Consider the following 27621-nt stretch of genomic DNA (forward strand, 5'->3'; position numbering starts at 1 on the left):
TATAGTAAAAAAATTCCCTATCTGAGAGTCGATTACCATAAATGTGGGGTGGTAGAGTGTGAGAAATCGAGAGAGACGAATTAGTTTACGTTCTTTAAAATCCAAAAATATCAGTGGGACAAGAATATATAGTGGAGTATTTTCAAAATTTAGTGGGTTTAACAAAAACATAGGTTATAATATAAATAAAAAAATTCAGTGGGGGGTGGCTGCCACTCGCTAGGTTCCTACCTGTTAACAATGCCCTTAATAGCTGCATACAATCACTATTTTAGTTTACAGAAATTTTCTTCCTTGGAGAACTTAATACTGGTATGATCTGTAGTATTACTCCAAACATTTGGGAAAAGGCTTGGTAGTTGTTGTATCTGTCATACCATATAGTCAGTTATATAGTACATTGCAATCACAGCATGTCTCATCACAACAACACAGTAGTAAATGTATGGTTAATCGATCTTACAAAGCTTTAAATAAAAAATAAAAAGGCAAATCCATTTTGTAACTCAACTCTGTGTAAGTCAAACCTTTGTTCATTTGGCACAGTGAGAGCATCCTAGAATTAAAATGCAGTCTAGTTTAGAACTCATGTCCATGAGGTATGGCGACAACTTCTAAAATGGTTGTTCCGGATGTCTTATTTCCAATTCCTCTGCATGATATGACATATGAATGTATTATCTGATTGATGGGCCGATTTTTAGTAAAATGCTAAGTGTTGGATCTAATAATTTCGAGTTGTTTTCTAGTTATTTTTGTTGAACTAAATATATTGCTTTACTTGATAGTAACTTCTGATTGAAAATGCAGAATGAAATGGTGGTGAAATCATCATTCAGATCCTAGCCATCCAGTCCCAGATGAGGAGGTAGTGCATGGCGGCACTCCGGTTGAAGGGAAATTATGCTTGTGGATTTTTGTAGGAAAAAATGTTGCATTTTCCTCCTCGAGCCATGTGAAGACAGCCATTGAGTTGGAGGTAGGAAGGAAGAGGGCTGATATAGCTGAGCTGGAATGTGTGATGAGAGGAAGGAGCGAATCTCGCAAAGGAAGGACTTGTATGGGGTTCTTTTTTTGAATTCTCGTTTGGCTCCGTGATGTCCTTGCAGATTGGGTCGCAATTCATCACACATTAGCGGTTACCGTTTGGCAGCCACCAGCAGTGGTAGCAGTCACTTTTTTGACTCTTTGGCAGCCAGCAGAATCGGTGGCTACTGTTTGGATCGATTGTTTCCAAGCAACAGCACCCAATGTTCAGACCGTTTTGGTCCCCAGTACCAGCCACCATTTGACTTGTGAACTTCCAAACAGAATAATAATTTCTGTCTTTGGATTAACGTACTTAAAGATATTGTTTAGAAAATCTCTGTTTATTTGGACTCGTCCTATAAACAGCGACTCTAGGTACTTGAGACGCTGTTTAGTACAATGCTAAGCCTAATTAACACCATTTAAGGTTTGTTTTTTTTTTTTTTTTAATGAATATTAGAACATAGCTTTCTGATTATATTTTTGCATAATTGTCATCGTTATGTAATGGAAGGCTGGTATCATATAACATTTTTTACTGGAGAATTCGAATTCTATTGGCTTAGTGGTCTTTCCCTTTTAATGTGTAGGGTAGAGGATTGAGTCTCTCTAAGTGTATGCATGTGGGAGTTAATTGGCAAGATGGAAAACAAAAAAAAAAAAAAAAAAAAATTAAAAATTCAGGAAATTTTGATAGTAATTGCCTGTGCGCTTGTGGGATGTTGAAATTGTACTTGCTGTGATTTTTTTTTTTTTTTTCGAATAATTTAAAATATTTGCCATAGTTTGTTTATGTCGCAATAGTCCAAAACTGTTGCTAAAACAACTGAATAGTTAGTCATGGTAAGATTGTTGCAAAAACAATAGCGTAGAAATTAAGCGTTCCTAAATCTCCAACTTCACTTTTAGTGGCAAACATAAAAGTGTACCTGCCCAGCGCCCCAAATACACCGTCATTAGTACACACTGTCTAATTGGATATTGCGCCTCTACCTTTAGAGATAACAGTCTATCATCGCAATAGTGACATCGCTATACTGCCTAGTCTTTTTGCGTGGCTTACCCTAGTGATGGGGAAGTACCAATGCTGTTTTACCCACTTTTGGCTACCAAATTTCCGGAGGCCCTCTAACAATAGGATTGGAGTGCCACGGGACATACCATGTCATTGATGCGTCCATTCAATCAAAATACACAACTCAAATTAATTGTTAACAATTTTTACAAACAGGTACATTATTTTCTTTGAATAGCGCATTTGAATTGAATGGACATACTAATGACCTAATATGATTAACGTACCCTACGTCTCTTCATTGGGTTAGAGAACGCAAGACCTCTGTAAAATGGTTCTCAAAATTGCATCCTTTTTTTAGATAGCAGATACAATAGATAGCCTAACTGAACTCTTCCATCCCAGGATGCAGCATAACATAGATATTGATTTATGTATACAAGTTTATAAACCTATGGGGTGCTGTAAATGAAAAGCAAAAATGCACAGAAAGGCACAGTTTTAAGGCACTGGAACTCGATATACAGATCAGTTCCACATAAAAGTAGGACCTCGAGACTGCTGCTGCAGTTGCCATTCTCTGTCTTTGAGATAATGCAGAAGTTGTGGCTGTTCAACTCTTAGATCCATGCCACCACCATTTCCATAAGGGCTCGGTCTTTGGTAGCCGAGAAATAAGTTCTCCCCATTTTGTTGATCTGCACCATGTATTAGAGGAGAGCTTGGATACAATTGTGGGTTCTCCAAAAATACCATCTGACTAGAAGCCAAAGGAGTACCCCACTGATTAAAAAGATCAAGCCCTGAAGCATGTTGACCATGGAAGTTTCCAACATTTCCAGGTGCACAGAATCGATCCGGCAATGTATGATTATTAGCTCGCTCAATAATTTGATTATTCGTGTACTGACGAAGCCAATCAGAAGAACTCAATCCAGGTAGTGGGTACCTATAATCAAGACCTGCTGGGACAAGGGGAGCAAAATTTAATGGTCCATGCGTAGCTGACCAATTTGTGTAGCAACTTGGTGATGCACCAAGAATACCATCTGTCTCCTTGATGCCCACTGAGCTCTTGCAGTCGGAAAAACTGGACGTATTGCCACTGAACCAAGTAGCATCATCAGGTAATAACGGGGCAGAAGGCACCGGAAGTGAATAAGGAGGAGGAAGAGGAGACAATTGGGCTGTTGCAGAAACATGCTCAGCACCAAATGGTGAATCTTCAGTTCCACAGACGGAGAGACCACTCAAAGATGCAGAAGCTATTTCCTCAATAGGGTCTAGGACATGTTTACTAAAATCCCTCGGTCCTTTCTCTCTTTCAATATTCAAACTCTCTCTATTAAATACCCAAGCACTGAGGGACGGAGGCCCAGCAGGGTATGTTGCTGAATCCTTCGAAAGAGGCTCCTGCTGCTTGGATGGCCTGCTGAATCTGAAGTTGTGAATATTCAATGGATCAGCCTGCTGGGATTGGCTTTGTGCTACATATAGTGATGTGGCACGGCGCAAACATTCATCAGAAGTTGCTGTTTTGTCCATCATGCACTCTATAGATATTTGGTCATTAGTGGTAATAGAAGAACAAATAGGTGCAGAGTTATATCTTGTGATAGGCTTGAAGAGAATGACTTCTTCCTCTTCCATGGCAACAGATTTTCCATTTCCAGAAAGGAGACTTTGATTTTCCAAAGGGGCATCTTCTTCATATTCTTTTGTGGCTCCTGATTCATGCCGATGGGGCTCTTCTACTTCAAGATCAGAACTGGACTCTGCTACTTCTGCTTCTCTCCTGTCTAGAATCTTTATGGACTCTGGTGTGTAGAATTTCCTTCCCAATTTATCAAAACAGACCCAGTTTCGAGAATCATTTGATCTCTCCGCAATCTTCATACCAGCACAAAATATGCGTTGAGCACGGGATACATTTCCACTGCTAAAATTGCCCATATGTTCCCAGTGAGAAATGAAATCTAATGATGCGTGTGCATGGGCTATTGGTGCAAAGCCCCTCAACTCATAATCCTCCCACACAGCAGTATGATCTGGATTCTTGACTTCACCCTCACTATTATCAAGTCGGTTAAGAAGGTCGACAAAAGCACCAAAAAAGTAAGACATAGCACTTCCAACTTTTTCATCGGTGCAATATGTTTCTGCATTATCAAGCATGCAAACCAACCATTCCGAAAACACAAGCACAGCAGGTAAAATGGGGCAGAAGTCCAGAGAATTACCCTTCTTACATCTCTCAAGAAGGCGACCCATACAAATAAATGTAGCAGTCAATGCCAATTGTGTCAACATAGGCTGCTGCATATCATTTTTCTCTCCCAACTCCTTTAGTTCTGGACTTTTGGTCAGCCTGTAGATGATGAAGATGAGTATAGAAACCACTTGAAGGGCTCGATAAGGGCCTTTTCTGGCTGAATCCATATGTTGGTAGGACTCCAATCCGGCTTTTAGTTCAGTATCATCTAGTGCCACCAACGCTTCCAACTCTCTCACAGTTAATGCAAAAGCGCAAGGAAAGTCCTTCAAACTGCATTATTGCATCCAATGTCAGAACTCAGAGAAGCTGCAAACACTAGACAACCCAGTATTAATCTCATAGTATTAAATTATAATTATGACTTCATTAATTAAAACCATTATATAATTAAAGAATGGGTGGATTGCAAGTTCCCTTACCATGGAAATGAAGTGGGATTCAGAATCAAAGTTGATATAGTGCAATATACATACATACATACATACATACATATATATATATTATATTGATCACCATATGCTACTTCCTGTGATTATAGAAGAAAAAAATAGTGAATTTTTCAGGATGCCAACAATATGTCCGATCCTAACCCCAAAAGGGATAGCCTAGTGGCAAGGTTCTCACTCATGTCCTTGAGGTTGGGAGTTTGAAACCAATTGGGGCCACCCCCAAGGAATTTTTCCAGTAATTGCCTGATGCATGTGGGACTTGGGAGTGCATGTGCTCGGTAGTGGATTATGAGGTGCTCAAAGAGGCCCAAAACCCCATCGGGAAAAGAAAAAAAAAATTTGTCAGAACCTTATTTAGGATTCAAGGTCAAATATTCCAGAATCAGAAAATGCTGGCAGATGGGCATTGCAGATCCAATTCTGAACCTTGATTTTGTTGGTCTTTGTATTTCTCATGATGTACACGTGAGTCATCTAATAATGCACTCAATTTCTCATTTTGCAGAAGTGCTTCAAATCAACTGATTAATTATTGGGATTACAATCAAGTGTATATATATATATATATATGTATGTATATTGTCATTGTATTAATGTACTTTCCTCCTGAATTACTCCTCTCTTTTCTTAGTCTTTATTAATACTTTTAGTATTAGACCCCAATTCGGTTATATTCGATTGACGGGATAATAACTAGAAATGAACGGATTCTAACAATTCCCCGAAAAATTGGAACTGGACCAATCCAATAAAAACACCTAAACCAAACAGAACACGAACGGTTTGCATTAAGTTCGACTTTGTGATTGGGCTTACTTGAGAACATAGCTCAATAATAGCTAGACCTATCATATTTGAAAACTCAATTTTTAACATTACTAAAGAATTGAAAGTTAAAGTATTCCGATTCGGTTTAGATTGGTTTAGTTTTTTTGCTAACCTAAACTGTGAACCTAACTAATCCTAAGCGTTCCAATATTTTTGAAATTGAATCTTAACCATTGGCTTGTTGAATTGAACCAAATCATATGATTTGGATTGGTTCGGGTATAGTTTGAACAACTCTATGTGCACCCCTATTTAGGATATTATGCACTACTATATACTTAAAGAGTCATTCACCTAGAGTCCCCAAAGATGGTCATCAAGTGATATATTTGAAGTTGGGGATTCAACTTGGCCAAGTTTAGGGGTTAGCATATTTTTTCTTTCTTTCTTGGTTGGTACGTTTCCAGCTTAGCTTGGAGAAAGATAGCGACTCCCACACACACACATGCCTTCACTAAGGCTTGAACCTTGACCTCCCTTTGAAAAGTAGGACAAAAAAAAATTTGTTTAGGGTTTATCCCAGGATCAACCAATTATACAAACCCTTTAAACCAACCTAAGCTCATCATCCAAAACCCAACCCATACCAAAACATTTGAGCTCAGTATAGAATTTTGGGTAAAAATCAAGTTGAGTTTGAGTTGGAAGCATTGAAGGGCTAATTTACTCATAGCAACCTTTCAAAATAATAATTCCACCCGACAAATAATTAAAATTTCGTGAAGTGCATCTAGTATATTGTGTGGTAGGCGTATCCTCCTACAATTGAAGGGGAATGTTGAGACAGATGTGCTGTAAGACTAGAAAGTACAGAATTAGAAATGATCACATTCAGGAGATGGTTAGAGTAGCACCAATTGGAGATAAAATGAGAGAATCGGTTAAGATGGTTTAAACATGTGCAAAGACGACTTTTAAGTGCACTGGTTTGGAAAAGGAAAAAAAAGTTAACGTACACACACGAGCGCTTGGCATGACATCGAATTAACGACTGGGTCTGGTTTTGATACCAATTGTAACGGGTCGGACACTTGTCTTCTGACCCAAAAGTTGAAGCTATTGGGCAGTGGTACATACCCACCATATATACACAATCTCTTTCCCATCTGGATCGAATGTGGGACAACTAACAAGACAGGCAATAAGCATGTCCTAACTTTTTAGGTTGGCTAAAATTTTTGAACAACTTAAATGAAGCCATTCCAATCATTTCATTTTTCTAAAAAATCCCTCCTCCCTTGGACCTCACGTAATCTTCTCTTACCTTAAGATGTGTATCAAATTGACCTCCTACTAACTTCAGATCTGTATCAAGCTGCAGTTTGGTGGACATTGCATTTATATTTTTGGGCCTATAAATTACAGTGCAGTAATAGCCAGTCTTTTCCTTACCGATGGGTGATACTAATTACCACGCACCATGTAGAAGACTGATTTCAGTTTTCATCCTCGTGAGCAGAAGAAAACCTACTGCAGAAGAAGTATTTGAATTTGATTGAGGAATTTGCAGAGAAAGCCTAAGAAGACCAAAAACTGCAATCTCCAAGAAGAGAAATCATTCTCCACAAATGTGATTACCATTGCAATTTTGGTATTAACCTAACTTTTCTCTATTTTCATTTGGAGGAGGGATAAAAGGAAGAAGCTTAAATTGATGCATGTGTTGGCGGAACTGAGTCTCTGTGGGGAGGTTGTAGCTGTCAGGAAATTACCCTTTTGGCTTTGTGGGGAGGTTTAATCTTATTGAAATTATCTGCGTATCCTCATTTTAATGAGGTGGCAGGTACCAATAGTTGAGTATTTTTATCTACCAGGTGCAAGGACATTCTACTCCTTCCTATGAAGGTGGGAGGTTGGTTGTCACATACATACTTGTGTGTGTATTTGAGTTCGAATTGGATATGGATTTGGGTTATCGTATACCTCTCTCAAGACTATACCCAAATTTAATTCTAGTTTGAATGTTCCAAATCAGCCATACCCAAGCTTTACATAATCGCTGGCTAGACCCACGGATGGGGTTGGGTTGGTCAGCCCAAATTGTACCGATACCATTGAAAACAATAATGAAAATGAGAGACCAAAATCAATATCTTGTTGGCTAGACCCATGACAAGTTTACAAAAAGAAGACGGGCCTCGAAGTATATAAACATTTCCTATCTCTTGTTGGCTGAAGAGGGTTGAAAGAATGTGCAGAAAGCAAAATAATGAAGAATGGACACAGCCAAATGAATTGGCATATGATGCATGCTAGAGTATGAGTATACCAAATCAATTGTAATTATTGACATATTGTTCTAAGTAGCTAGCCTCAAATCTAGTTGTAACAGAAATGTTATGCAGCATGACCCACTGAAACACCCATAACTAATGGTGATTAAATGGTCCGGAAATGTCAACAAGTTTCGCAAAAGAAACTACTTTAATTGTTTTTAAATTTTATGCACTAATGACGCAATTAAAAAAATTCAGCAGATTATTTGAAGGATCTATATGATACTTTAAACATCCAATAAACAATTATCTGGGACAAGGAGAATGAAATAATTCAATCTGGACCAATCTAAATAGCCTGAGAATATTGATTCTCGGGTTCAAAATGCCTATGCACACATTCAAGAAACGGGTTACCCAAAATAATGAACTATAACAACCTCTACTGCTACCAACCACTAAGGCTCCATAAAGAGAGAAGCGTGGAGCAATACACGGGTATCTAAAATAGGCTAGATCACAATATAACAACCATTAAGGTCCACCTCCATAATGCACGCTCACCCTCTTTTTATCCCAAGAACCTCACCACCACCCATCTTTTTCTATACTCATCTCCTCTTCTCCTCCTTTAACAAGAAGTGAACCAGGAAAAAGCAAAAAACTTCACATCTCTCTCTCTCTCTCTTCCCTTCCCTGGAGTTCTTTTTCTCTATGGCTAATAAAATGGGTCTTCGGCTTGAGATAATCCTCCTCCTGGCATTGGCAATGGTGGAGTCATCATCATCACTATTCAATGATGCCAACTGGGGTACTGTTTCCTATTTCGACCTTGATTCACTACGTCCCCGTGGCATCAGTACCACCTGTACTGGTCGAGTTGGTGATTGTATTGACGAGGCAGAAGAGATGATGATGGATTCAGAGGCTAGCCAACTAACACTCGCTCAAAACCAAAGGTTCAGTAGCTATAGAGCTTTTCAGAAGAACCACGTACCATGCAATCAACGAGGCCAACTCTACTATAGTTGCAATAAGAGAGGAGGAGCATATCCTTAATTTTGTAGTTGCTATATGTGTATACCAAATAGATAGTCACCAATTAAATTTTTTCAAGAAGCACCTCAAATCGTCTCTTGTATGTGAAAAAAAATGTAGTATAAGGAAACAATCATAATTTTTTTTTTTTTTTTTTTTTTTTTTTTTTGTGCTTAACTGATTTGAATGTGCATCAATTATCCTAATCCACATAATTCCATAAAAGGGAATAAAGAAATGATCCAACTATATGTCAATGGGTTTTGCAAAAGCAGCCCATTTTACTTTTTCAGATTTTATGGGATAATAATCCCACTATAAATTTAGGGAGTTGATATTTGCTCTCCAAAAAAGACCTAAGACACTCCACTTTTATTCTTTTATAAATAAAATGACAAATATAACTTTAAATTGTCCATTTATCATAAAACTTTGCAACATCCCTTATTTTCTCTCCCCTCTCTCTTCCCTCACTTATCCCTCCGCTCTTTCTTCATCTAATTTCTTTCTCGCCTAAATATTTTTTCTTTCTTTAGTAGAACCCATCATCACCTATTCCCAATAATCTGTTGAATTAAGGAATTCAAAGATGTCTAGAATGTCAAATGTTTAAATTAGGTGTGTCAAAGATTTTAGGGATCGTGTTGCTTGATTCTAGGGATTATGTTTAGAATCAAGCCTATAAATATTCTATAAAATTCATGAAATGATATGAATGAAAAAATACAATTCATCAAATAAACATGGTATCAGAGCATGGTTAAAAAAACCCCATTTGATTCATTGTTCTAAATGTTTTTTTTTTCCCTTTCAAAAATCAAAACCCAGATATCCATCACCTCTCTGTAATCAATAGAACTTGCCCTCTCTCTGCAAATCACAAAATTTAGAAACTGGATCTCCAGTCACCAGCCCATAAGATTCCATTATGCCGCTGCCATACACTGAGGATCCACCGCCAGAAAAGGAGCCCGCAAGCCCACTATCCTCTTGAAATATTTGAATGCCCAGATCCGCAGCCGCGAAATCCAAATCCACCGACGACGAGTGAAACAAACGACGCCCCCAGGACTCGTCGTCATCATTACTCGTCACCGACGAGACCGAGTCGATGTCGCTGTAGTCATCGACGTCAACTACGTGAACCGTCGCCGGATCTGTCACGCCGCCGCCCTTCCTCGCTGCGCCGGACAGCGAACAAAATCCCAAACCAGTCGCCGATCTGCGGACGACCTGCCACCGCCGCACCGTGGTCAACTTGGATATAAGTGGTATAACATTGGATTCCAGTGGTGATGACTCACAGACTGAAAACAATCAGGAAATGGATTTAAATGGTATGACATTAGATCAAAGTGGTAATGCAAATGGTGATGAACACCCAATAACCGAAGAAGTAGATCTATCTCCAACTCAGCCTGAAACCGAGTTCTTGGAAAATATGGCTCCATCTCTTGTTGACATATCACACCAATCGCTTATTGAAGATGTTCCTGAGCCACACAAAAGACAGTTGCCACACCGTCACACCAGAGGTATTCCTAAACCTACATATGAACCTGAACTTTCTAGTAAAGTAAAATACCCTATGAGTCATTATGTGTGTAACTATGGTTTGTTAAAATCAAACATGTCATTTATGAATCAATTATCTGTTGTATCTATTCCTAACAGTATGCAGGAAGCCTTAGCTGACCCCAGATGAAAAGTAACTATAAACGAGGAGATGACATCTCTGAAACAAAATGACACATGGGAACTAGTTGATCATCTACTAGGGAAGAAACCAGTTGGACGTCGGTGGGTTTACACCTTGAAGTACAAGGCTGGCGGCAAAATAGAACGCTTTAAGGCAAGATTGGTAGCAAAGGGATACACTCAAACCTATGGGATTGATTACACAGAAACATTTGCACCTATAGCCAAAATCAACATAGTTCGTGTTCTGCTATCTTTAGCTGCAAACTTGGGTTGGCCATTACAACAATTTGATGTAAAAAATGCTTTTCTACATGGTGAATTAGCCGAAGAAGTTTACATGGATCTCCCACCAGGATGCATGATACCTGAACAACATAGTTAGAATGTGTGCAGGTTAAAGAAATCGTTATATGGGTTGAAACAATCTCCGAGAGCATGGTTTGGAAGGTTCACAAAGTCTATAATAGCCTTTGGCTACCATCAGAGCAATTCAGACCACACTTTATTCCTGAAGAAACAACAGGGTAAGATCACCGCACTCATTGTATATGTGGATGACATGGTGGTTACAGGGAATGATCCTAAAGAATTACTTGTCCAAAGAATTTGAGATGAAAGATCTAGGTCATTTGAAATATTTTCTTGGGATTGAAGAATCTCGATCTAATAAAGGGATCTTTCTATCTCAAAGAAAATATGCTTTAGATTTATTACAAGAGACAGGTATGATAGCATGTCCACCAGCTGATACACCAGTGGAAGGAGGACTGAAGTTATGTGTTGAGTCCAACCAAGTACCTGCTAATAAAGGAAGATACCAAAGACTTGTAGGGAGATTGATGTACTTAGCACATACGAGACCGGATCTGGCGTATGCATTGAGTATCGTTAGCCAGTTTATGCATGATCTTGGAGAGCAACATATGAATGTAGTTATACGCATTTTGAGGTATCTGAAATCTGCTCCTGGAAAAGGAATTTTGTTCACTAAAAATGCTGATTATCAAAGCATAGTTGCATATATTGATGCTGACTGGGCTGGATCCATAGATGATAGGCGATCTACCTCTGGTTACTTTACTTTCGTAGGAGGTAATCTTGTGACATGGAGAAGCAATAAACAAAATGTTGTAGCTCGCTCAAGTGCAGAAGCTGAATTCAGAGGTTTGGCAAATGTACTTCGTGAGGCATTATGGCTAAGAAACCTCTTGCAGGATTTGGGTTATCTATTTAAACAACCTATCCGACTGTTTTGTGATAATAAAGGAGCATGTGACATCGCGCATAATCCAGTTCAACATGACCGTACAAAGCACGTTGAGGTAGACAGATTTTTCATTAAGGAAAAGTTGGATGGAAAGCATGTGGAATTACCTAAGATTGGATTAGAGGATCAGTTGGTGACATTCTGACCAAAGCAGTCTCAAATCGAGTGTTCTTAAAGTTTTTAGACAAGTTGGGCACGTGGAACATCTATGCACCAACTTGAGGGGGAGTGTTGAATTAAGGAATTCAAAGATGTCTAGAATGTCAAATGTTTAAATTAGGTGTGTCAAAGATTTTAGGGATTGCGTTGCTTGATTCTAGAGATTATGTCTAGAATCAAGCCTATAAATATTCTGTAAAATTCATGAAATGATATGAATGAAAAAATACAATTCATCAAATAAACATAATCATCTTACCAAATAACTCAAACCCTTCCACCTGATAGGGAAGCATTCCTCAATACGACTGTGAACTTACTCTTTTTCTGTTTAATTTAAGAATCACATCTCATTAATATCACTTTGAGACAGAAGAAACAAAATTTCTCCATGTTTTTTTTTTCATGTTTGGGGAAGAAACAAAATCTCCTCACGTTTTTTTTTTTTTTTTCATTTTCAAGATCGTTATTTATTTATTTTTTTAAAAAATAATTTTTAAATCTGGAATAAATAAAAGAGGTATGAATCGTAAACTACAAAATATGATATTAGAGGTTTTTAAGCTTTCTATTAGCCTTGTATCCCTTTGTGTTCCTTTCTTTGCTCATCTTCATGATCAAAAGCATCCAAGATTTTCTTGCTTGATTTTTCCTCCAGTCTATTCCCGTACAAAATATGATGAGTTTGCTCCCATCTTTTTCTCTAATTTTTCATATTTGTTTCATGTTCATCCAAGATTTCACTGTGTTTCTAATTGATATGGAGGTGAAGTATATATATATTTTTATGGAGATAAAAGTGATTCAGGTGTGTGTGGAAGAAAGATGAAGAAAATAGGACAGCCTAAAGAGAGAAAGCGCATGAGAAAGGACTCCTTTCAAAGGAGTAAAGGGAGGAGAGAGAAGGGGGGGAAATATATTTTTTTGATAAGTGACAGTTGACACAATACTGTCTGATCAAAACAGCATATATGAAGCATTGTAGCAACAAAAAGGGGAACTAACAAGGAAGCAAGATGCATTGACAGTTCATTCTAATTTACACAGGATATGTAGGTCTAAAGTAAAACATCGTTATAAGTATATAGCTCACAAGGGAATTGCCTTATCTATCAAATACACACACACATGCACATGATATATAACTAAATATTTAAAGAAGAAATTCACTGAATTTTCTCACCTTGATTCAATGAAAAAGAAACTTATCATTCTGACAAAAAGAGGCCATAGATCTTTCTTTACAGAGGAAACATCTTCTGTGGCTTCCAAAACACTGTTGTTTGAGGAACCCCTACTCGATTGTGACTTAGTCTCTAAAATAATTCTTTCAGCTGGTTTTGAAAAATTAAAGTGGACCTCGCCAGAAGGTGATTGCCAATGAGACATGTTCTGCAAAAGCACAAGAAGAAACCGAGCTGCTAAGAACCCACATTAAGAATCCACATGAATCGATTTAGAAGTGAAAAAGGGATGAGAACAACAAGTGTCAGTTTCCTACCTTTTCAAAGAGTAAAATAAGGTTATCCCAGGCATCAGGAAAAGGTTCTTTAACAGCTAGACTTCTTACACAATGATACAAGGCGATGAAATCGTCGCCAACATATGTTGCCAGTAAAGCCAACTACAAAAAAACTAGATGGTTACATATATAATCCCCAAAATTTTATAGAGGTTAAAATCATGTATTTTACTTTATTAATAGAAAAGAAAAGATTACAAGATTCAGTAACAGTGAGATCCCAACATGATCAAGATATGAAAAAGTTGGAAAATACCTGATTTTGGGGATTTCCACTATCTGGCCAAATCATTGTTGCTTCAAAGTAATAGGTGGCTGCAACAGACCATTTATGATTCTGAAAATCAGATTTCTTACAAAGTTCCCTGTATCTAGCTAGATCCCCAAGACAAACTAAAAATCGATGGCATGAATATTGACATTTGTGCAATGTTTTCAGTTCAACAGAAGATGAAAGGCCACCCTTTTCATAAAATAAAGGTTCCTCAGGAAGCCCACAGCATCTTCTGAGTTTTGCGATCAAATTCTGGTAAAATTCAGCTGCTTCTGACAGAAATGACTTAAATCCTTCTATATGAGAATCAAAACCGTTCTGTACACTAGCAACATTTTGTGGAGTTGCTGATTTTATACTATCTGTACTAGCAGAACTTTGTTGTATTCTTTTGCGAAATTCATCAATGTGCTTATAGTGAAGCTTCCACAAAGAAAATTCAACGTCTTGAAGCTTCACCACTTCATGATTATTGAGGATGATTTTCTCATAACAAGAACGGACTTTCCGGTATAAGTCTTGAACTTCTGTGTCCAACAGACCTTTGGAATGGATGTTTACCCACAACTGTCTTTCTGCATTAACAACCTGAAAGCACAAGAATTGCAACAATAACCAATTTAACTCTCATAATTAGAATATAAAAGAAATTCTGCATAAAAGTAAACACATTAATGCAAATTCAACTTCAACATAGATAACCTCAATAACAAGATTCTCTCTTTCCTTCTGATCCTTAGGGGGAACGGGTGAACCAAGATTCATGATAGCAGTGGACAAGTTTCTTCAATTGTAGTCAATCTTCTTGACATGGAGCATAATATATCTATTGCAGAATAGCTGACCTGTAGGATGTTCAATCCATCCATTAAAATTATAAAACAAGGGGAGGAATAGAATACAAATAAGAAGAGAAGATACAGATATATGAAGCCTAGATAATATATTTATGAATATTTTGGTTCATTTAAACCTCTGATCATAGACCTTTGGTCATGCAAAACAAACACAAACTTTTGAATAATATTTAATAATGAAAACAGAGATTTTTATGAGCTTATGCCTGAAGGAGGATAAGAAACTCATACTGCAAATCAATCAATATTAGAGGAAATTCTTTCTATTGATTAGATTGATGAACCTGTTAAAATTCCCGAAAAAGAAAGACTTGCTATACATTATTTGTGTTTGTGAAAAGAAAATTGTTTCCAAAATTCAAAATTAAAATAAATCATAGAAGTGAATCGAGTATCACTTTGAGATATGAGTAATCGCCCAAAATGATAACCAAAACAAAAAGGCCAAAAAAAAAAAAAAAAAGGCATTAATGCTAGCATTTCCTGAAATCATAAAAATCGCCAGAGCATAATTTGCTATAAATTGAGCTCAAATGCTAAAACAAAGGAAAGGGTGCACTCAAATGCCATGTTGAAAACAATAAAGGAGTTCATTTCTATGTAGCACATAAAAATTCTTAAATGCCATGCTTGTTTAAGACACTTTGCCAGAGGTAATACTCCTTCAGCACTCTTGAATATGTGTTCCAAAAATGATTTCAAATTTAAAACCACCCCTTCAGCACTCTTCAGCATTCAGGAATACTGTAATGTTTTGCTTTATTTTATATATATATATATATATATATATATATATATATATATATATATTAAGTGGAAAAGTTGGTGGAGCCCACTCTTATAATAAGTGACCAAGACTTTTTTTTTTCTTTCTTTCTTCATTCAGTTTTCCTCCTCTGTTCGCGACAGTTCTCTCTCTTACTGGTTCTGTTTTGTTTTTTCTTTTTCTTTTCCACATCAATTAAGCTTGATCTCTCCTTCACTACTTAGTAATTTTGAGAGTCGTTTGCGGCTATTCGAAGCCCACAACGAGATCAACACGTTGATAGGAGCAATCCCTTGATTGGTGCACTATAGGAGATTCGAAATCCTAGGGTTTGAGGTGAAGAAATTGGGGGTTTTGCTTAAAAGTGAGGTAGGGGTCTCTAATTCCTACAATCTTGTTCCTTTGTGAGTTAATTGTTCTTGATTAGTGTCCTAGCATGCTAAATTGTGATGATTGTTCCTTTGTGAATTAATTTTTTCTTGATTAGTATCCTATTAGTATTTTAGTATGCTATATTGTGATAATTGTTCCTTAAAGTGACTTGATTGTATATATGAAACATGTGAGAAAGTGTATTTAATTGAATTATAATGTGTATTTAATTGAATTGTATGAAAAAAATAATAATAATAATAAAATGAAAGAAAATAAAATAAAAACATGCTTAATGTGTTAGTTTTCTATGCCAACTAATTTGTCAGAAATTTATGTGAAAGTTTGTTAATTGTGTGTTAAAAATTCTCTCCATTTCCATATATGCACACAAGCATTGGGCATGAAAGAAAAGGGAAAGTGTTTTGAAATGAAATTAAAAGGGGATTTTGGGGAGAATTTGATGAAACGGTTTTTGAGAAAAACTCGATCGCCGCGGAGTCACCAAAGGGCCGGTGTGTTAATATAGCCTAGAGGGAACTAGGGAGATTGCCCTAGCGTGGTTGAGCTATCTGGGCCCCAAATGACACTGTGGAGGTACCAAAGGTCAGGGACAGTAGCCAATCCTTCTCTCGTGTCGCTGCGGAGTCACCAAAGGGCGGGTTATATTAAAAGTTTGTGAAGTGATGATGTTTTCTGAAAATGGGGAGTGACATGCATAACATTGCATTCATGGCACGAAATTTTTTTGCTTTGAACTTAGAATTGATATTGTGTTTTCCCGGCTTTGCATGATCCCAAATTCCTATTGTCCTATTCCTTGTTTGGATTCACGGGGACACAAGAGGTGTGTCTTAGGCACCACCTACTGAGCAATTTTGCTCACCCCTTTCATTTAACATTTTTTTTTTCAGGAAACGGGAAAGAAGTGGCGAATGACATTCTACCACCGACTTAGTATGGATTAGGAGCTTCTTTTGTTGTTTTTGTACTTAGGTCTCACTATTTTTGTAAGACTAAGCATAATGTATTTTGTACGACGATTTATGGACTTTTCATATTTTAATTACACCTATGGGCTGTAACTTTTGTATAATCTGTCTAAATGTTGCAAAATATGGACATTTGATATTAATCTTGTAATTTGGGACTGTAAATATGATATTTGGATGATATAGTAAGTGGTTGTACCACCATGGAGTGTATTATATGATATTTGTATTGAGACAGGTTAAAAATGCATTTAAACAGGTTGTTGTAGGACGATTTTTAGCGGAGGTCATGCCGAATTTTTTTTAAAAATTTTGGCATCATATAGGGTCGTTACAAATACGATGCAAATTTGTAAATGTTGAAAATGAATACAATTTAGAATTAGTAGTATGCATTTTGTAATTATAAAATGATAATTGTTGAACATCTACATAGTTTTTGCAATCATAAATAAATATAAAAATGTGCATTTGCATATTGTTCTGCCTGTGTCCTACATTTTAGAATCTGCCACATTGGCTCGTTGTTATCATGCTAACCATGTCCCGTATCTTGTGTCGATGTCTATGCCACATAGCTTCATTCCTAAGGAGTTTCTTAATGACCTAAGAAATAAGAATCTGACGAGTTCTTAGCAAATGCTGCCCTAAGTACATGGAAAATTCCCTATGAACAGTGTTGATCAGTTGGGCACTTTCATTGGGTTAGAACATCCAAAAGGGATGGTGTAGAAGGTTCAATTGTAAAGAAAATCTCTAGTCAACTCTGTAACCTATCCAAGCTATAGAAATGGCATAGACTTGCAAAAATACAAAAATTTCCAAATATATAGCCCTTCAGCTTAGTAAACTCTCTGTAGAAATGGCCTCAACTTGCAAGAATAAACAAAATTTCAATTACAACCTGGAAAGTCATATATCTCTAGAGTGAATGAAAAATTAAATCCAAAAACTTAACTTATATGACATTTTTAAATCACCATATTTTTGTTCACAAGCAGATATTAAACAAATTTAAGATTGACATCCATCATGAGTGGGTTGACTAGTGCATCAACAAAATAATTTTAAGGGAGTGAGATTTGAACCCTGTTCTAAAATCTATTCCAAAAAATAATAAGAAAAATTTATATATATATATATAAACTCATCTCCATAGAGGGTGCAACTTAAATACTTATATCTCTAACAATTGTAAAAACGGATAAAATGAACAAAAACTACATTTTAGGAAACTCTTAGTCCTTAAGATGATAATGATTTATCTTTAAAAAATCATAACCAAGGAGTCTGAAACAAGCACTACACTAGTAAACAATTCACCAAAGATAGAGAATTCAGTCAATCAAGCATACAATAACAATTATTACTATCCAAATATCAAAATAAAAAGATAATTAGAAGATAACTACATATTAAAATATATAAAAATTAAAATAAAATATACTCCGTAAATAAATAAATAAACAAAACAGAGAAACCCATAAAAATTGAGAGGCGGACCTTTAAAAATGGACAAAGCAAAGTCACTCGGACAGAGAAAAACCACAAAAAAGCTGAAATTCCAAACACAAACATCAAATTACACATAAATGAAAGTCACTTTATTACGAAGAGAAAATTGAATCCGATCAAGAAGCTAAAACAGTACCTGAAGAGCATACAACTAACGATCAACAACAAACATCCATCAAGCTGCAGAATTAACTGAGGAAGTACAAATAAGCTCTCAGCTAGCGAAGAACGAAGATACACATGTATAGAGAGAGAAAGTGAGAGAGAGAAGCGCGGGGAAGGGAAGCTGCAACAAGTGAAGAAACAATAACAGGTTCAGGACACCTGTTGTGAAACCGACAAAGCAAAAGGTGGCTGGAATTGATAAAACTATATTTGAAAAGACCATTTTATCCTCCTTTTTTCCAATTCTCTCTCTTAGAAAAAACAATTTTAAAATGAGGAATAGATTAAAGTGGACATATCTTATCATCGTCTGCGTCGCTTTATTTGACTAAAATTAGGATGTCCCTTGCAATTCAAGCTAAACCAATAGAACAGATACACTGTTTTTGATTTTTAGAAGTCATTTAAAATTTTACTAACCTATTAGCAGACTAGTCGTGATAGTCATCAAGTTCCATACAATATAATCTATACATAGTTCACTGCCATATAAACATATGCAATTATACAAATATGTATTGTGAGGCGTGTAATACAATATATATAGAATCTGAGCTCCACCATTAATTATAATTAAGGGGCCTTGTGTGGTAGGGGTGCTGCATTTAGTAGTCGTGTGTATATATGTAGTGAGTGTTGGCAAAAATAATAAATAAATAAATAAAATAATAATAATAGTATATGTAGTACATAAGTGGAATTAATGGGGGTTGGTGGAATTTTATTACTACATTTTTAGGGCTAAAACAGTCATTAAAATTTTATTGATTGTAGCCAACGGAAGCTTCTATAGAGAATATGGCATACACAGATATACACGGTAGACCACAATTCGGGTCCCACTAACACAACATCTTTTTTGTTGATGATCAAGATCATAGCCGTCAATCTGATAACCTTTTCTCATTCATTATAATATTAATGAATGATTGAAGAAGATTAAATAATAGCTACGATTGGACATGGGTCTACGGGGTTGTTGTTAGGTTGGTGGTTTGGTCCAATTAGAATTACAAAGTAGGATTTGTTCAAAGCTCATTAATTGCGAGGTTTGAATTGAGCATGGTCCGTCAATTTGTGCAATTATATGGAGTCTGTCACACAGCCGTTAAAATTTATGTTTTCTGCCATTGGAACACGAAGTAATGAAGAAATCAAAGAGATGGTGGTGATCGTATGGTCAAGAGACAGAGAGTCCACCTGTTCAATCATGGGGATGCTCTATCATAGGTCTTCCTAGTAAATGAATTGGTCTATTATTTGGGTTGGTGTTGTGACGTTAAAGATATATTCTAATATTTTCAGGTTGACAGATGTAAGTATGTCACTGTGTAATTGACACCTTTGGGGTCCAACTCATTCATTTAGAGTTATTAATAGATAGATATAGATATATATATATATATATATATAGATAAACATTTTCCATTTAAGAATCCAATGCCTCCATGGATGCAGAAACATAAAGTCTTAAATAAGACAATTTTGTGCAACTTCTTTCTTAATTAAGTGGTCCAAGGGAGTGTTAGGAGATAAGGTTTCAATCTCATTGGGTGATTGCTGCATGTATAGAAGTTAGACACGGTGGCACTTTCTGTATAAAACAAAAATCCAGTGGGAACAGCATTCCCACTAAACCGTTAATGAATCCGTGCTTGATTGGTTGATTATGGATGTTCTCACAAACCTAACATTGTTGGAAGATATATTCTTCTAACAAATTTTTTGTTTGTTTGTTTGTTTAAAAATATTTACATAAAATATATTACATATTTAATGACTAAATGTTAAAGTCATGACGGTTACTCAATCTAGATAAAATTTAGAATAATTATATGTACATAATATTCAAAATCGTATTGCCATCATTATTTATATTGTTAAGTAATATAGAAAAATGATTTAGAATCTTATAATTGGACAAATTTCACGTCAATTAAAATCTTACGGTCGAACAATTTTGACTTGATGTGAGTAAATTATTCCGGATTTCAACCTTTATTCACATTATCTAACTCCTTGTCATTACTCAATAGTATATAAAGGTGCAAAAGTAATTAGTACAATTATTGAAAGTGCTAACTAGTGATGGCTTTAGTACTAGTGGCACTCTTTTATTAGAAAGAAGAAATACAGAGTCGAGGATCAATTAGTTGAGGCCAACCCAGTAGACCAAAACTTAGTGTTGTGGGCGTAAGAAATGGGCAAACAATCCAAACCAAAAATTGGAACCGTCACAAATTTGGATGTCTTAGTTTGGAAATGGGCTGACCCAATTTATTCCCAGCCCAAATTCCCTCAGGAAGGCCAGTTGGCCCTTACATTCCTTTCGATGCGTTCCTTAAAACGGGTCCTTGCAAATTTATCCAAAATACTTTACAATTGATTATTGTATACGTTACCCCTATATACATAAAACAGTTTATGAGACCAGTCCCTATCATTCTTTTCTATTTTATATAGCATGTTCTCTCTTAAGTTTTGATTTTTCAAGTTATTTTTAATTACTTCACAGTTTTGGTCCGGTTTTTTGTGGCTTACTTTTTACATAAACAACTATTCCTCTTTTTACAGGGGTATCATTACACAGCTACGTTGAATAATGATTATCCTACCTAAATTTATTTTCTTTAATTTTATCATTTATAGAACATATACCTAGTATTAACTTCACACATACTATGCATGGTATTTATCTTATCTTTTTTATTGTTACATTCTCATTCTCATGCTTACATATTTTTCTCAGTTCATCCTATATATATATATATATTATAGTTTAATATTGCAATAATTTAATATAATGATTTGAGGTTTGAGAGTTGGATAATTCTTATCGATTTACACGAGTGAAGCTGACATCATTATGATGATATTATTAATATTTTAGATATCTTCGTGACATTAACTTTACTCATATAAAATTAGTTGAAAATGTACTCATTATTACTCTTTGTGAAAATGATAATTAAATTGGAAGCCTAGTGAAAATGTTAATTAATTTGGAAGTCGCATACTTGGTGCAATTCTATTGATCTGAATCCCACCAAGGAACCGGATGTCGGCGGCAAGGCATACTCATGCTAATAATGGTAAGCCGTCCTACGGATCCAGTCCTCTAGCGTGGACGTCGGAATTAAGACTCAGAACCACGGAGACAATGTACACCAATCACACACTTAATTTAACAACCTCCATAACTTAAAACTCAAACTGCCATGTATCGAGAAACAAGGAGCAACAAAAGGATAAAAACCCCAAAAAAGGTCATCTCACATAAAGTCCTACCATCCAATTTGTTGCATTTTCACCCTTTTTTTTGTCCATCCAAGACCCTCACCACCACCAATCCTTTTACTTGTGTTCTAAATTCAACTCCTCTTTCCCTGCTTTAACATAAGGGCAGAAAAACCAGGTTACATCCAAACCCTCTATTTCTCTCTCTTCCTTTCTCCTGATCGAGTTGTTTCACAATGAGTTTTCGGCCTTGGTTGATCCTCCTCCTGCTGGCCACGGCCACCACCATGTCCATGTCCATGTCCATGTCCGAGTCATCGTTTAGGTTCAATGACGCCAACTTTGACCTGGAAACACTCAATTCTCTGGGTGTTAAGGCCTGTATTAATGGTCGAGTAGGTGATTGTATCGACAAAGCTGAAGAGCTGTTGATGGATTCAGAGAGTAGCCGAAGACTCCTTGCAGGAGGCCCAGGTTACATTAGCTATGATGCCCTTAAGGCCAACAATGTTCCGTGCGACAAACGTGGGCCGTCTTACTATAACTGCAACCAGCAAGGACCTGTTAATCCTTACAATCGAGGTTGCAGTGTCATTTCAAAGTGTGCTAGGTACACCAATTAATGATCTTTTTTAATTTTTTATGTATCATGATCAAACAAGTTCAAAGAAGAGAGAGAAAAAAAAAAAATAAAAAAAAATGCCGTGTCTACGTATATATGGATGAATGCAGACCTTTGGGTGCTGATCATGGTTGCCACTTGTTCATCCTCTTGATCCTCATATAAATATGGTATAACCATAATATATATATATATCTGGTATTTATTTTGAGGTTGTGTGTCCGTTGGGGATATAATAAAAGTATAGTTATTATGAGTCTTATATTAGGGTTTTCATTTTTTCCGCAATTTTGTCTTGTGTTTTCAGCTTTGTCTGTCATAGTAGAATGTTGCAGATATTGTTTTGCTATTGTATTAATATATGTCCACTCCTTGTTGGGTTCTTATTCCTTCTCGATCGCTTGTTTTCAGTCATAACTTTTTGAGAGGCCAGAAAGAGAAAATTGAAAGAAATGTGCATCGATCAATTGCTTCATGTTTCTCTTTGTTGCGGTGATGATTTTCTTGTGTAATTTTATCTTTTTGCACGGCACACTCCTGCATGTGGATATTAATTATTCAGCCACTTTTGGGTGGAGATTACATTGAGAGATTATTCATAATTGCCGGTACACACGGACAAAGGTAATATTTTAAGAAGAGCAAAGGTAATATTTTTAAAATATCATAATGACAAAATAATATCAAAGGTAAGGGGGATAATACTAAATTTTTAAAATAATTTCAAGAAGAGCAAAGGTAATATTTTATATGTATCATAATGACAAAATAATAGGCTAAAATAGTATAAAAAAAGAAAATTTCAAAGGGGTACCCGTGGATGAGTAGACTATATGCATCCCCGTTTGGTAAAAGTAGAATCCATTGGAATTTGGACTGTGCATTTAAAATAATTTGCGGAAAAATATTCTTACAAGAAAAAGTTATTTTAAGTGTGGCTGCTGGGATTCGAGCCCAGGTCTCCACGGCCACAACGTGGAATTCTTACCACTAAACTACAGCCACAAGGTTGTTACCTTCATAATTTTCAAGTTAATAGCGGTATAAAAATGATTCTGTTTGCAATATATTTTCCTTTGATTTAAGTTTTGGTTTCTATTTTGATTCATAATATAAAATAGAATCCGATCAAGAAAATCCAATATGAAAAGATTTTATCATCAATATATGTTTTTAATCAAAACACACCCAATGTCTACAACAAAGGTTCATTCAGACTTAGGTTGATGTCCATCTTCAAATATCTTGATTCAGTTTTTCTGGCGCAACGAAGAATTCAATAATTGTTAATGGGATGGGTTAATATTTCTTTGAGTAATAATAATTTTTATTTTTTTGGACTAGGCTAAATTTAGGAATAGTAAAAAATAAAAAAAATTAAATTTTTTTTTGGGGGTGCTGGAGCCACCCAAGCCTACCCCTGAGTCCGCCATTGCTCAATTTATTTCTATTTAATCCTGATTTGACTTCAAAATTAAATTTTAAGACTTAATCACATGTCCCCTTTTAACTCTAGTCTTGAGTCTCAGCTCGGGTTCGGGTTGTTCAGCCCAAATTACACCAACAATTAGCGAATGAAGAATGTATGAACTTATAAATTGGGAAATGAAGGATGGCCAAATTAAATAGTGAACATGAAAATTTTCAACATTAAAATGAATGGATCCACCAACTACAGGCTTGAAAAGTCAAAAAACCATACCCACATAATAAACCAACAAATAAACAAACAACAAGACAACCCAACAAAAACATTAGAGGCCATCCCCACCACCATGTTTACTGGCTTTTCCATTTCAATCAAACCCTCTCTGGCTCTCTTCTTTATCTTTTCTATCATCATCACAAGTTCCACTTATTTTCCACCTTCGTTTCCTCACGTCTCTATCCATTAGGTTTTGGGGGTCTTCTAAGTCAAAAAGTGACTTTTTATTTTTATTTTTATTATTATTATTTTTTCCCTGGCAAAAGAAGTCAAAAAGGGGCTTGAGAGTAAGTTACATTTAGGTAAAGAAGAATTTACCTTTGCATTTTCCCCACCCAAAATCAATAAAGTAATGATCTCATGAAGAAACTTTTCCCCCACATATGTGGGTCCCTAAATTTATAGGTCTAATTATTTAAAATATTTAATGTGGCTTAAATTGTTTCAATTTGGTCATGTTTACCACTAAGCCACTAAAGTTGTTAAAGCGGATTCAATTTAGTTGCAGTTCATTAATACTATAATAAAAAAAATTTGATACTCTCTCCAATAATTGGAAGGAGATGCCGGAATGAGCCGGATGCTTAGGATGTGAGTGGGGCGTGAGTTCTAGTATCATATAACATCCCCTGGTATTATATGACGGGATTCATGCACCCACTCATATGATCTTCATTTCACATCGTCTGAATTTGAAAAATTAATTATTATTTAACAAAACAATCACTTTGAAATAGTGTTGTATCAGTATGGTATATACTGGGTTTGGCTCTAATACGTAACGGGTAAATGCTTACCTATTTATCCAAAAATTCAAGTTATTAGGTAATGTTACATACGTACCCATTTATACCCAATCACTTTCTCATTCAACGTGGAACAAATGATTCTTATTACGTACATCTATCTGGTCGGTCCAAAAAAATGAAAATTCCAGTACTTATGAAATATGACTATAGCACATCCACAATTACTTACAATATGGAATTAATCAAAATAATGGTACGGTACCTTAGACGACAACGTGACATGTATGTATGTATAGTGGTAATGTTAACGTGGTATTTTAAAAAAAAAAAAAAAAAAAAACATCATCATCTTAATTAATGTTTCTAGTTTTACACAAGCACACCCTGGCATCATTTCCGCTATTTAAGGACAATAAAAAGGTCAAAAGACTGGAGATTCCTTGTCTATTCGTCCACTCTTTCCTTGACAGCTAATCCCATTTGCAAAAACACTAGTGATCACTCCTTTCCTCCATATTCATTCATCACCACTTCTCTCAATTAATTTTAATATCTTAAAAAGTACAAAAAATTTGAATTGCTTCTCATTATTCTAGTGAGAAAGTATGTTTAAGCTATTCTCCAACACAAGCACATAATTTAGAAAAACGAAAACCAGGAGATATACAATTAAAACAACGATTCTAACGAAAATACCCCATTTCAAATTTAACAATATTTGGCTCATTAAACCCCAAATTTATATATAAAAGAGGTATTATTTTACAATAATAATAAAACTCATTCAAGTGGAAGAAGAACCTGAAATTCGGGGCGATGTGACCGGAAACAAAGGCAATAGTCGGGGCGCCGATTCTCCTCTTGGGGTATTCGCGGGTGATGGATGAAAATAAAATCCCTTTTTCGCAATCGCTTTATCTTCAGCTACGATATCCATATTTGTAGTGACAGAATGGATCGGAGATCTATTAAACGGGTCGGGTATTAACGGAGTCACCGGGCTGAGAGTGAGCGACGGAAAGTCAAGCAAGCTCGGCGACAAGATCTCCGACGTGGTTAGATTTCGGGGCGAAAATCCGGAATTGTGGACGAGACCCGGGACTAATGGACTGATCTTGAAGTTCTTGAGGCTGTTCCTTCGCTCGTATAGCTTGGAAGCTCGCTCTTTCTTGGGGCAAGTCTTTATGGGTGGGATCGGATTCTTCGGTGGATCGGATTTGGCTGCGGCAGCGGACTTCGCGGTTTCGGAGGATCCGGTGAGCATTTGTACTACTTGTTTGAAGGAGGAGGTGTCTGCCTGGACGAAAGTTGTTGGGTACGGGCTATTTGGTTCGGATCTGGTGATGGGTCTAGGTGTAGTTGGTGGTGGTGGTAATGGGTTGAGTCCATTGCTGCTGCTACTGCTTGTACTATTAGTGCTATGGCTGTTTGGGGATGGTATCACAGATGGGTTCCGATTTTCTTGTTCCATTGATGGATCTGCTACTAGAGAGAGAGAAGGTGTGACTTTGTAGAGAGAGAGACTAAGAGGGAAGAACAAACTTCGATGACTAGATGAGATGAGATATTGGAATTTTAAATTTTGGACACACTGTTACTTTGTTCTGGTTTGGTAAGAATTAAGAAGTGTTTTTTGATGACTTCTGGGTGTTTCATTCTAGAAATACACGCTCTTTTGAACAATTGAGTTTGACGCGCGGGGATGTTGGTATACATATATATATATATATATAAATATAAAAGTGGCCAGCCACCGATTAAATTTCACAAAAATAAACATTTTAATTTTTAGTTGAACTCACATTTTTAAGACTTGATTAGTGTTTACTCACTTTTCAAAAATTATTTTTTAATTGTGTCACAACACTTTTATATTATCATTTTACTTTATTTTATGTATAAAATGACTTAGCGAGAGACCCATTTTTTTATGACCAAAGTGTTCTAAATTTTTTTTTTTTTTTTGGCAAGTTCTAAATTTAACCCACCCTTCTTTTCAACAAATTTTGCGCACTCTCTAATTTATCACTCGTCAATCAAACCCGCCACTAGAAGCAACTAAAAAAAAGAACAATGAGGGTAATTTGATTGATGCAATCCCACAATCTTCAAGTTTTTCTGGTGCAAGAGGTTGTTGGCAAGGTACATCCGGCTACACTCACCTAGCATCAAACCCATATCGACACTTTGCAGTTGTATCGAACAGAACCAAAGCCAAGTCTCTCAGCACCATGAAACCAATTGATCCAAAGAAGACCGTGGCTGTGTATGTGGGTCAGAAAGACAATGACTTTCATAGGTTTTTGGTGCTGGTGATTTACTTTAGTCACCCACTTTTGGGCAGTTGTAGAGGGAGGTTAAGGATGAGTATGAGTTTAATCACCCAGGTGGGATTATTATCTCTTGTCGAATTTCCGAGTTCTAGAGCTTTCAAACCCAGATCATTACTGGTCACGCTAGTTACTGACGAGGAATATGGGGTGGTGGTGATGGCACCACCGATTGTGATGGTTTTATTATTTGAAATACACAATTACGGTGGTGTTGGTGCCACCGATTGTGGTGGTCGTGCCTTCAAGTTTACATGTGGTGGTTATTGATGTGGAGATGGTGGTGGTTCGTGACCGGATTACAATGGTGATGGCGGTGGTTATGGGGCGAGAATAGTGGTGGTAGCAGTACCGATCGTGCTTTGCATCAGTGTCGACGATTACGGCGGTGCTACGGGCAGGTGACCTGGTATTTCTGTCTTTTAGGTTTTTTAATATTTTGTATTAAAAAAATATATGTAAATGATTCAATTCGCATTTGTCAAATTTCAAAAAAATAATTTGAAATATAATTAAAAATTAAAATAAAAATCAAAAT

General features: G+C 36.2%; 3 protein-coding genes, 1 long non-coding RNA gene and 1 other non-coding gene across 7 annotated transcripts in view; 2 read left to right on the top strand and 3 right to left on the bottom strand.

Moving 5' to 3' along the window:
* The window catches only part of LOC132316334 (uncharacterized), a 19225-nt gene extending 17631 nt beyond the window's left edge, over positions 1-1594 (top strand). For both annotated transcript variants that reach the window (XR_009483921.1, XR_009483920.1), the window contains exon 4: positions 811-1594. This is a non-coding gene — a long non-coding RNA (uncharacterized LOC132316334). The remainder of the gene's footprint in view (positions 1-810) is intronic.
* On the bottom strand, positions 1458-18611 carry LOC132316321 (nonsense-mediated mRNA decay factor SMG7-like). 2 transcript variants are annotated; one of them, XM_059814818.1, is made up of 7 exons: positions 18412-18611; positions 18264-18316; positions 14476-14618; positions 13756-14361; positions 13479-13601; positions 13161-13369; positions 1458-4589 (listed from the first exon to the last, which is right to left on the bottom strand). In XM_059814818.1, the coding sequence occupies exons 3-7, from the start codon at positions 14536-14538 to the stop codon at positions 2573-2575; spliced, it is 3018 nt and encodes a 1005-aa protein (XP_059670801.1). In that variant the 5' UTR covers positions 14539-14618; positions 18264-18316; positions 18412-18611; the 3' UTR covers positions 1458-2572. The 2 variants fall into 2 exon arrangements, with proteins under 2 accessions (XP_059670801.1, XP_059670806.1); XM_059814823.1 differs by lacking the exon at positions 18264-18316.
* A 3240-nt stretch (positions 18612-21851) lies between these two features.
* Positions 21852-22694, top strand: LOC132269271 (protein RALF-like 4). Its single transcript, XM_059770447.1, has one exon. The coding sequence runs from the start codon at positions 21914-21916 to the stop codon at positions 22298-22300; it is 387 nt and encodes a 128-aa protein (XP_059626430.1). The 5' UTR covers positions 21852-21913; the 3' UTR covers positions 22301-22694.
* A 538-nt stretch (positions 22695-23232) lies between these two features.
* TRNAH-GUG (transfer RNA histidin (anticodon GUG)) lies at positions 23233-23304 on the bottom strand. Its single transcript has one exon. It is a non-coding gene; the product is annotated as a tRNA-His (tRNA).
* Positions 23305-25434: 2130 nt separating this feature from the next.
* LOC132316342 (VQ motif-containing protein 4-like) lies at positions 25435-26369 on the bottom strand. Its single transcript, XM_059814838.1, has one exon. It carries the CDS (start codon positions 26222-26224, stop codon positions 25538-25540), a length of 687 nt encoding a protein of 228 aa, XP_059670821.1. The 5' UTR covers positions 26225-26369; the 3' UTR covers positions 25435-25537.
* Between the last annotated feature and the right edge of the window lie 1252 nt (positions 26370-27621).

The sequence above is a fragment of the Cornus florida genome, unplaced genomic scaffold (genome assembly GCF_030987335.1).
Source record: "Cornus florida cultivar Cherokee Brave unplaced genomic scaffold, ASM3098733v1 CherokeeBrave_3.0.0_Hap2_Chr01, whole genome shotgun sequence".
Lineage (NCBI taxonomy): Eukaryota > Viridiplantae > Streptophyta > Magnoliopsida > Cornales > Cornaceae > Cornus > Cornus florida.